The sequence below is a fragment of the Canis lupus genome, chromosome 19 (assembly GCF_003254725.2).
Source record: "Canis lupus dingo isolate Sandy chromosome 19, ASM325472v2, whole genome shotgun sequence".
Taxonomy (NCBI): Eukaryota; Metazoa; Chordata; class Mammalia; order Carnivora; family Canidae; genus Canis; species Canis lupus.
Window position 1 is genome coordinate 24030360 of NC_064261.1, and position 10642 is coordinate 24041001.

A 10642-nucleotide genomic window follows, 5' to 3' on the forward strand; every position below is an offset into this window, starting at 1 on the left:
GTTTACTGTAAAGCTCTGGCTTCCAGATCTGTGTTTTGTGCAGGCTCCTTCCAGGGCCTTGGGAGAAGCTCTCACAGTTTTACTGTCAACTTTTTTTTATTTTTCAGAAAGAGAGCCCCCTCCAAATGTTATCAGCCTCAGATCCCACCAGACTTGGACCTACTACTATTTCCCATCCCACAGACTTGCTTTGGGCGTTAGATAAGATTGTGTTCATAATATGTGAGACATGCAGTAGATGCTCCACAAATGTTACTTCCCTCCAGAACAGTCCAGAAAAGGGATGCAACAACAGACAGAACTGTAGCTGGTATGCTTGTCACATGTCCTCTTTAATGTTTCAAATATTGCCATTCAGCAATCCAGCCCCCACTCCATGAGTGGCCTCTGGGGTTCAGACACAAGCCTGAGGGATGCTAAGGTACCTGGTTCTCGAGGGAGGCCTCCTCACCTCTAATGTGGCTGTGGATCCAGTCAAGGTAGCGGCTGACTTTAGTGTAAATGCCATAATTGTGGAGGCGCCCACAGCCCTCGCCCCAGCTCACCAGGCCCACCAGGAACCAGGTGCCACGGAAGGACGTAACCATAGGCCCCCCACTGTCCCCCTCACAGGCATCCCGTGAGTCCCCAAGGATGCCCGCACACAGCATGTTCTCAGATATCATGTTGTACATGGCCTGGATGCACTCGTTGTGCGGGGCCACAGGGATGTTGATAAAGTTGAGGACAAAGGTGCGGTTTCTTTTAGTCTCACTGCGGTAGCCCCAGCCAGTCACCACGGTCTCCTGGCCAACCTGGGTGAGCTCACGCTCTGCAAGGCCACTGTCTGGGAGGCAGATGGGCACGATGGTCTGCGAAAAGATGGCAGGCTGGGCCAGGTGGAGCAGTGCGATGTCATTGTCTGTGGTGCTTTTGCTGTAGTTGGGGTGGATAAGGACCTCTTTGATGTCCACATCCATCTCCCCCTTTTCCCAGCGCCGCAGGTCGTACTCCCCTGCAGGGCAGAGGAGCAGTCAGAGTGGTTGTGTATCCCAGGCACTGTAATCATGAGGGCCACGAGTCCATGCCTCAGATCCCTGCCAGCGTAACCGCTGTGGTGTCAGTCCTCAAGGGGCAAAACGCTGGAATTCAGGACTCGCTCACTGATGGAGCAGTGAGGCCTGGCAAGCCAGCAGCAGTGGGCAGTCAGCAGGGAAGCCTGGGACATAGACTGGAGCCACAAAAGGGAATATGGAGCAACCACAGTAGAGAGATACGACTCTCCTGTGAGTGGTGCTGGCCTGAGGGTGAGGTAAGGACAAGCCACGATGGGGATGGAGCAAGAGCAGCAAGACCCAGAGAGGACCAACAGGACACAGGCTCTGCCAGGGAAGAAAGGTCTGGATTACACACAAGAGACAGCAAGGCTGTCTCCAGCAAGGTTGGTGGCTCCTGGAGGGGTGAGAGAAGAGGGGTGGGGTAGTTGGAAATCCTAAACTGAGCGCCACTGGAGGCAAATGGTCTTTGGTTGTGCTGGAGGTAATTGGAAGGAATATGAATTTGGTCATTTTCAATGTACCTTTTCCTTCTTTCCTGCATCAACAGTGGGGAGCCCCTGCCAGAAACTGATAGAGTGGGGCTGGGCTTGTGGCCCTGGACCACTGCAGGGAGCAGCTGGGGGAAGCAGGGAAGATGCTTGGGCCTCTGTGGCCCAGCTCTGTTCTCATCAGTCTGTGTGAAGCCTGGCTCTGAGACCAGGCCATGTAGATGCCCTGTGGGTCTCTGCACCTAATGGTGCTGGAGCTCTGCACACACAGCCTGTGTCATGGGAGTGGGAGTGCAGACACAAGTGTGTCTGTGTGAGCCACCCCCACTCACTTTGCAAACATATGTGTGTAAACACCTGGGCACCAGATTTGAAGAGAATCCCCTACCTACCAAATATCAGGTGTCACTCTGCCTAAAATTCTACCACAGGAGTGGCTGGGGGGCACACACAAGCCTCTTCACCCCAGACACCTTCCATGGAGCTCAAGCACCCAAAACCTGGCTAGCCTGTCTGGTGCCACCCCTCCCTGAGGCCTCTGGTGGCCCCCTCCTGCCTGGCCCCAGCCCGCACCGAGCCTGACGATGAGCTTCTTAGAGTCCTCCATGCAGTGGGCCGCAGTGAGCACCCAGGAGGTGTGGATGAGCACTGCCCCGCAGGCCAGCTTCTTCTTTGAGTCCAGCAGGACCACCTGGAATGAGAGTGGGCAGTGACATCACAACAGTACCCCTGATACTCTAAGTCAGGGCCCGTGGTTTTCAGCATGTCCCCAGTATGGTCCTTAAGCCTGAGGCACTAGCTGCATAGGTGGATTTTCCTGGGTTCCCTGGTCACATAAGCATGGACTTATGGTCCTTCACTGGCATTTTCTATTTCTGCTTGTTTTACAGAGTTGGCCTGTTGCAGGGCATATCTGTGCCTCTGCTCATACTGTTGCTGTAGTCACCCTTAGCAGCACCCAGAGTGTTCTACTCACCCTTAGGGCTCAGGCCAGGATCAAATTCTCTAAGATGCCTTTGAAGCCTGAAGGCTACGTTGAGTATCCCCCTGAGGGTTGCATCAGCCCCTATCCTGCTGGCCATCCTTGTAGGTCCCACCGAGTGGTTGTGTTTAGAGGCCTGACCCTCCCTGGGTCTATGAGCCCCCCAGGGGATTGCCCTGCTTATTGATTTCTGTATCCCCCATTGCCTGGGATCAAATAAGTGTTAGTGTCCATGATGAGGCTGGAGAGGTACCTCAGGGTCAACCTTCCCCTCCCCACTTTTCTTAAGCAAAACATCTCTCCCATTAGGCCTCTGTCTAAAATGCCACATGCAGCACATGATCTTTCCAGCTCTTTGTTAAAACTATTGCCTTCCTGCACATCTGCTCCATGCCCCTGTGCTCCACCCACCCTGCCCCAGTCATGACTCCCACCAGGGACCTCCAGCTTTCCCGGCACAGCCCCTCCGCACCCCCCACCCCCCACCCCCACCCTAAGTGAAAGCAGCATTCCTTCTCTCCATTTGTACATCCTGACCAGGAATTCCCAGTAGGGGCTCAGTGATTCCTGACCCAACAGCTCAACAGCTGCCTCTCCTCTCACCTGCCAGGGGCTTTCTCCCCTTCTGGTCACCTTCCCATTGACGAGCCTTGGATCTATTTGGTCAGTTTGGTTTGTGTCACGTTTCAAGTGCTTGCGTTTCTTCTCCATTTGCTTCCCTGGCCTCCCACAAGGGAACTTCACTGAAGATAGAGGGAAGCTAGTGAGTTCCTGCCAGGCACTACTCCCCAAGACTGCCCTCTCATCTTTGCCCACTTCCTGCCTGCAGGCTAGTTTGCTCCACCTGTAGGGTTAAAGGGGTATGTGATGCTCAGGCACCCAAGGCCAATAACCTGCAAATCCTCTCTGGTTAGTTGGTCAGTCAACAAACCATGCCACCTAATGGTAAGAGCCAGGCCAAGCAGCATCACTACCTCTCTGTGTGTCCTTGGACAGGTGGTTAAACTTCTCAGAGTTCAGTATACCCAGGACTGCTGAGAGTAATCCAACATAAGTAAAGTCTCAGGCTGGGATGCCATCAAGCCCTTAACACATGTAAAAAATTATGGGAAGGAAGTGGTGGGCATTCCTGGAGAGCCCCCAAAGTAGCTCTGTGCATAGTTGTGAGGTCCTCTGTCAAGAGAGAGCACAGGACAGAGAACTGAGGGATGGGAGGGCTTCCAGCATCTGTTCATGATGCGCCATTTAGGTTTGATAATAGGAGCAGTGGGCAGCCATCAGAAGGGGAAGTGCTTAGCGGTAGAGAACAGAGACAGATAACAGCCACAAAAATCCAGAAGCTGGACATGGTAACTGATATGGCTGACTGAGAAAACAAAAACCTTAGCCAGTAATAGAGGATTCCAGCAGCAAACTGCTTTTATTACAGAACCCCTCCAGAAGCCTCAGTATTTCTGAAGGACACAGGGTAGGTAGGACTAGACAGGAATGCTGAGTTTGGAAAGGAAACTGCTAGAGCCCTAGACCCCTGTCCCAGGTGCCCAGTGGCTAGATTCTCCTCTCAGCCCTGTAAAAGACCATAGGTGTATTCTCTGCACAGGGTGAATTGAGTTAGAGGCTGTGATCTGGGACTCCAGCCACAGGAAAGAGCAATGTGCAAGGCTGACCGGGGGAATCACACAGCCATCTGCAGACTGGGCAGACGCCAGGGGCCTGGAAGGCAGGCGGGGCCCACTCAAACATGAGCCTGGAAGATTCTTCTTAGGAAATGGCCTAGAGACCTGAGGAACTGGGCAGTAGGGGTTCTGCCAGTGACCTGGGCCACCCGATGGTCCCGCAGGAAAACCCACAGGCCAGCAGGTGCACAGGCATTTCCTTGTAGGTTCCTGTGAATCTCTAATTCAGAATAAAATGTTAGATATTTCTTCCCAGTAAAAGAATTGGAATATAACGTTGTGGAAGATCCCCTGAAAGAAGAACACGAAGTCAAAGAGGTGGAAAACAGAAGCAATAACAAACCTAGAAGAGCAACCCAGAGGAAAGAGATCTGAGTCACAGGAGAACCAGGACAGAACAGAGACACAGCAGGAAGGAGAGTATCAAAGAAATGACTAAGGAAATGTGCCCAGGCGGTAGATATCCCACCTGAGAAGGGCCCACCAAGGGCACTGTACAGCGAATGACAAAAAAAACCCACCCTGAGGAGCAACCTGCTGAAATTCATCATAAGAGCTGTAAAATTCTCACTTCCTAGGGCATATACAATTTTGATAAAATTTAAAATGTATAGGAAGGAAAAAGAAAAGAAGGCAGACTCTCCTGTCTCTGGTTCCTGTCTCTCCTCAGAGAAGCCAAAGGTGAGAGGGGAACTGGGATGCCAAGCTGGACAAGGTGTCTTCAGAAAATAAAGCCATCCAAGGTAGATGGAGGAAGATGCTGGAGGCCTGGTCCACTACAGCTGCTCCGAGTTTGGGAGAGGAGCTCCCTATGGGCTCATGCTCCTCCAGAACTGTCCCCAGGGTGAGCGGGGGCACCTGGAGGACGGCAGGCCAGCGAGGGCAAGTGACCCAAGGGCTGACTGCACCCCGAGCCCCGGTGCAGCCTGCAGCCGGTCTTCTCGCCCCCTCCCAGGGAACCTCCCTGTGCCCATCCCAGCACCGGGACAGGGGGGGTGGGGCTCACCTGCGGGCTGGCACTGCAGGTGGTCGTCCCCCAGCCTGTAGCCCGGGGCGCAGCTGCAGTGGCGCCCGCCCTCCTCCTCCAGGCAGTAGTGCGAGCAGCCGCCGTTGTCCAGCGAGCAGTTGATGTAGCTCACCTCTGGGTGGATGGGGGGGAGGAGGAGCAGGAGGGCCGGTGGCACGGCGCTCCCCCCGCCCCCTCCCTCCTGGCCCCCGCCTCCCCTCCCCGCCGCCCCCCCCTCACCGTGCTGGCAGAAGCGGCCCTCCCAGCCCCGGCCGCAGTCGCAGTGGAAGGCACCGATGCCATCGATGCAGGAGCCGTGTCCGCAGCACGGGCTATCGCACGCGTGCTCCGGGGGCAGGGCCGCGCACTGGTCCCCGTCTGCGACATGGGAGGAGGGGCGTCACTGTGCCGCGTTTTCCCGGCCCCTGCAGCAGCTCGGGGACCCCAGCGGGGCGGGGGCGCGGCAGCTTGGGATCTAGAGCGCACTCACCGACATACTTGGACCAGTAAGCCAGCTGTGGAGGAACAGAGACAGGGTCTTAGGCCATCAGCTCCTCTGTGCATGGGGGAGCCCGTGGGGCGCCTCCTGAGTCTGGCCCAGGTGGGGCTGCAGGGGGAAGGGCTTCTGGACAAGAGGGCTCTAGCCCTCCCTGCTTGCCTGCTGCCAGCCGCTGGTGAAGCTGCCCGGAGGATGGCCACACTCCTTGTCGCCTGTGGCCCATCTCCACCCACATCCCATGCACCCCTCCATCCCCACCCCCCAAACACAGCTGGAAGCCCAAGGTATGGACTGTTTGAGGGAAGGGACCCAAATCCCCCACCCAGCAGCTTTGCCTCCTTCCAACCCCCATCACTCCTTTAGGCTTTTCTGGGCCTCTCCTGTATGTGGTCTTCCCCTAAGCCAGTGTTCTCAGAGTTGAGACCTTGTTGGTCAGATGTTGATTGCTGGTTCAGAAGATCTGCTTGTCTATCCAAGTCCCTGCCACTGCTGCTACTGATCTGGGACGCCACACCTGAGATCCATGGCTGGATGCCTACAGCATCAAGCACTGTAGCAGTGGCTCTGCCCTGCTGGGCCTAGGAGACTTAAGGTAAGGTGCTCAGATTGTGGCTGCAGAAAGTCTTTTGGGTGTGTGTTGAAAGAGGCAGTGGGGATTGAGGCAAGGAGGTAGCAGCTGAAGGGGCAGAGCAGAGCTGCCCCCTTAGCCTTGGAAGCACTAAACGGGAAGGAAGGGCATCCCTACAGACAGCTTAGCATGAAACCCCAGGTGGGAGCACAACTCCTGGTCTTACTTGCTCAAGTAAGCCCCTGGGGATGCAGGGTCTGAGCCTTGTATCAGAGAGCTACTTCCCTTCACAATCCATCCTTCCACCTCAGGGCTGCTACTATCAGGCTCCAGGAGTCAGAGAGGACCTGGACTCTTCCTTCTGATCCCCTGAGCAATCAGATTTTGCCCTTTGAGAATTTGAACTGAGGCACAGAGGGAGTGTATGTAGACAGACATCAGGGAGTCTTGGGCCACACACACCCTGATCTGCAGGTGCATGGCTGGAAACAGAGAAGGGGCATTTTGGTCACAGAGAACAGGGGAGGCTGTAGTGGCCAGTTTTGGGCAGATGGCAGGCTGAACTTCTTCAGTGGGGTTTTTGGGAATCCCAGCCTAAGGATTCCCCAAACTCTCTATTCCTGGAGTTAATTGCAGAGTTCTTTTTTTTTTTTTTTAATTGCAGAGTTCTGTTCCTTGCAGTCACATGTGCCTGACCAAGACCATAGGGCCAGTGTCCTCTTCATTCCACTCACCCCCACACCACGCACAGCAGGCTGAATGGAGAAGGGGTTGGTGCCCATTGCCTCCCCAGACTCCCAAGAGGGCCTCAGCACTGGGGCACCAGCTTGTTCCTCCAGACCCCTGCTGGCCACCAGCCGACCCCTGAGCCTGCACCCAGCCACTGGATGGCCTTACTGTGTCATCCACATTTTGGAAAATCTCCTTAGCCTCCTCAAAGTCACAGATCTCCTCCATGCACTCCCTCTCCAGGCTGCCTGCCCGGATCTCCTCTAGGAAGGAGTTGGCACGCTTGCGAATCCGCAGGACTTGGTGGGCGCTCTCGCTGCTAGAGAACACTGAGCCTGGTTTGGAGAGAGGGGAAGCTCACTTAGAGGGAGGGGTCTGAGGTAGGGGCCACTCTGTGCTGAGCCCCAAGAGGTGTTCTTGTCTCAGGCCTTCAGGACTTAACCCAGCTCATCTGCTCTCTTCCTCCACACACAGTGGATAGCCAGCCTTGAAGGATGGGAGAGTTGGCCACTCAAAGTGCGTGTACTGGATAGACAGCCTTCCCTTTGGACCCAGCCTGACCTCCATGGGACCTTGAGCCACTGCCTTTGCCTCTCTAAACCTGTTTGTTCATCCAAACACAAGAATGAGATAATGGTGTCAAACAGCGCCCAGTGACACATGTTGGTGGTATGCTGTTGTTATTAGCAGGACCATCACCCCCGTCTCATTACTCTCAGAGTACCCCTGTGCAACCCTCTGTTGACACCATCCCTCCTCCCTCCCCACCTCTACTTGACCTCCCTCAGTGGAGCAACTCCTCTGCCTTCCCCTCTGCTGGGCAGACCTGCAAGACAGCAGACCTGTCTCTTGGGTTCTGAGAGGAGTCTGTTGGGCCATGCTGAGGTGGAGAGACCAAGTCAGGGGAGTGCAAAGGCCAGGAAAGGAAGGCATCTGACCCAAGTCTGGTCATAGGAGCCAAGTGGATCACGGGTGGGAGTCGGTGGGCACCCCAGGCAGACAAGCAGCTCAAGAAGAGGCTCAAATGCCAGCAACAGAATGAGTGTGTGGTGGGGAGCTTCAGGAAGATGCCAGCAGCTCATTCCCCCTCAGGGCTGCTGCACACCCTGTTGGTTGGGGTGGAGGGGGGAGGGGGAGCTCAGGGAGGGATGGGGCAGGGCAGTCACTGTACACGTGCCTTGGAAGGGAGGCTGCCCTGTGGCAGCAGCTTGGGTGGTGGCCTCATGGGGCTTTCACAGCTGAAGGAGTGAGTAGGGGGAGGAGAAAGGCCCTGGGGACTCTGCAGCCCACTCCCAGACTGGAGGAAGGAGCTTCAGGACTTGCCCTCCAGGGGCTCCAAGCTTTTACCACAGTACTCTGCTGTCACAGGTACCACCACCCCCCTACCCGCCTGCCCAGATGGGGGCAGCTGCTGGATGCCAAGAACTGGCCAGCAGGGGACTGTCAGGCAGTTCCTCCCCACAGTGCCTCTCATGTCACACTGAGGCTCAGAAGAGAGGCTGCAAGGTAGAGGTCCTTGCACAGGCTCCAGAGAAGGCTGCCCCCAAGGCCCCACAGGTCCCAGCGAAGGAGGAGAGTGGCCTTACCAGGAGGAGCTGCTGTGCTGCAAGTTCCGCAGATGGTCAACAATAGCGAGAGGCTTGCGAGCTGCCACATTCTGGAGTTGCTGACACCTGTCTGAGGAGGACTTCTGAGCTTCCAGCAGCCCCACCAGCTCCTGTTCTGCCTGCTGCCTGGTCCCCAGATGGGAGCTGAATGTGAGGGCTGCGGCTGGGGGATCCCTGTTCAGTAGCCAGACAGTCACTGGCACCTTGGGGTCCTTGCCCGGGTAGGGCTAGGGTCACAGCAGTTGCCCAGAGTTTGAGGGGTGAAGAGAAAAAGTGGAAAGGGCACGGAGTCCTAGGGAAGATCCAAGGGGCCTCAGTACAAAAGGGCCATGGCAAGTACCTTCCTTGGCCCTGTTCTTTGTGCGGGTCAGGGGGCGGTGCCTTCACTGATCTAAGAGCCAGCCTAAGAGTCAGAACTAACATTTATTGGACATTCATGGTGTTTTCCAAGCAATTTGTGCATGGTGTAGAAGGCCAGCCACCAAGTCAGACTACTTGATGCAAATCCCAGCTCCAGGACAACAACACGGGGTAAGATACCTAACTGTTCCATGCCTCAGTTTCCTGGTTAGAAAAATTGCATATCTGCCCTATGGGGTTATTGTGAGTATTAAATGAGTTAATCCACAGAATGCTCTTAAGACAGGGCTTATACACACCAGATGCTCAGGAAATATTAGCTCTTATTATCTCAGTTAAAGCTCACAATGCCCATGAGGGAGGTATGGATGCCATCACCCCATTTCATAGAGGGCACATTGAAGCTTAGGGAAGGGAAGTGGCTTACTGAGAACCCACAATCAGGACATGACGGAACTAGGATCTGAGCCCAGGCCCATGTGGCTCCAGGCCTGGATTCTTATCCCCTGCCCCAAACTATTGGGTGTCCCACAGAGCCCCATCAGTAGCACTGGTGACAGGAAACTGAGGAGTGAGCCTTCCACTGCCTCCAAGCCTGGTGGATCAACCTGCTTGTCCCATCTGCAACCCCCCCCCCCTCCATCTGACCTGACTTTCCATCTTCACTGACTCCCTTGGTGGCTGCTGCTGACTTTTGTTTAAATCAGACCCCCAGGTGTAGAGGTGGGGATCAGGTGGGGAGAATGGAGAGTCCTGGGCTCCAAGCTGGCCCTGACAACATCCCTGGGCCCTGGCAGTCCTCAGATGACTTCCACTTGCCTCAAAGTCTGGGAAGAAGGTCCGTTGGACTGTGGCACCCAGGCCTGAGGAATGCCAGCCAGCGCCCTGGCCTGGCTGGTGGCAGAGCCCGGAGTTCCCATTCGCCCAAGCCCTAGACAGCCTCTGGAACCCTGGCTGGAGGATTCAACCTTAACATCTGCTCATCCCTCCTCCATCCTCCTCACCAAACCTGCCACGAAGTGGACTTACTGGGGTGGGCCGGGAAGAAAGTGCTCGGTTGCTGTCCCACCGCCATGACAGCCTGGACTTTGAGTGAGTTAATCCATAACCTCAAATATTTGCTTGGCCCTCAGTGCTGAGGCCTCCCCCTCCACAGATAAACAAACAGGCTCCTGGCTCAGGATGGCCCTGTTTGCCCAAAGCCCACCTTTGTCCACCAATTGGTGCCATCCAGGAGGGAGGGAGGTGAGGGATGGGCAGTGTCAAACTGTCTACAAGTGCAGTCTCATTTTGACCTCAAAGTGGCTGGCTGAAGGAGGAACATTGTGTCTATATTGCAGATGGGGACATTTTTACTCAGAGACATTGTAGTTTTCCCCAGATTAGCACAACTGGTAATGATTCCATATTTCACCAAATCTCGGATGCCATTAATTATAAGATGTACCTATTTTATGGGGCAGTATAATAGAAACACTGTCAATTACACAGGGACGCACCATCCCAATTTCCAATTCCTGTGATGAAAAGATACACCTCTAAGAGTCCCAGCCATGTGAATGCTGGCCATTCAGCTAGGCCCTTCGCTCCAACGGCTCCTGTAACTGCCCCAACACAATGGCACATAGCCACTCTTATCATCTCTACTTTGCAGATGAGGATGCTCAGAAATCTGTTATTAGTTGCCCAA

At 55.0% G+C, this 10642-nt stretch overlaps 1 protein-coding gene across 7 annotated transcripts; it reads right to left on the reverse strand.

Annotated features, from left to right (window-relative positions):
- Nucleotides 1-313: 313 nt before the first annotated feature.
- On the reverse strand, nucleotides 314-10111 carry PROC (protein C, inactivator of coagulation factors Va and VIIIa). Of its 7 annotated transcripts, XM_025435982.3 has the most exons (9): nucleotides 9982-10042; nucleotides 8572-8766; nucleotides 7154-7320; nucleotides 5680-5704; nucleotides 5430-5567; nucleotides 5190-5324; nucleotides 3111-3250; nucleotides 2099-2216; nucleotides 314-994 (listed from the first exon to the last, which is right to left on the reverse strand). In XM_025435982.3, the coding sequence occupies exons 1-9, from the start codon at nucleotides 10025-10027 to the stop codon at nucleotides 417-419; spliced, it is 1542 nt and encodes a 513-aa protein (XP_025291767.1). In that variant the 5' UTR covers nucleotides 10028-10042; the 3' UTR covers nucleotides 314-416. The 7 variants fall into 7 exon arrangements, with proteins under 7 accessions (XP_025291767.1, XP_048953305.1, XP_048953307.1 ...); XM_049097348.1 differs by having other exon boundaries at nucleotides 5190-5567; nucleotides 8572-8718; nucleotides 9982-10111; XM_049097350.1 differs by having other exon boundaries at nucleotides 5190-5567; nucleotides 8572-8662; nucleotides 9982-10097.
- Between the last annotated feature and the right edge of the window lie 531 nt (nucleotides 10112-10642).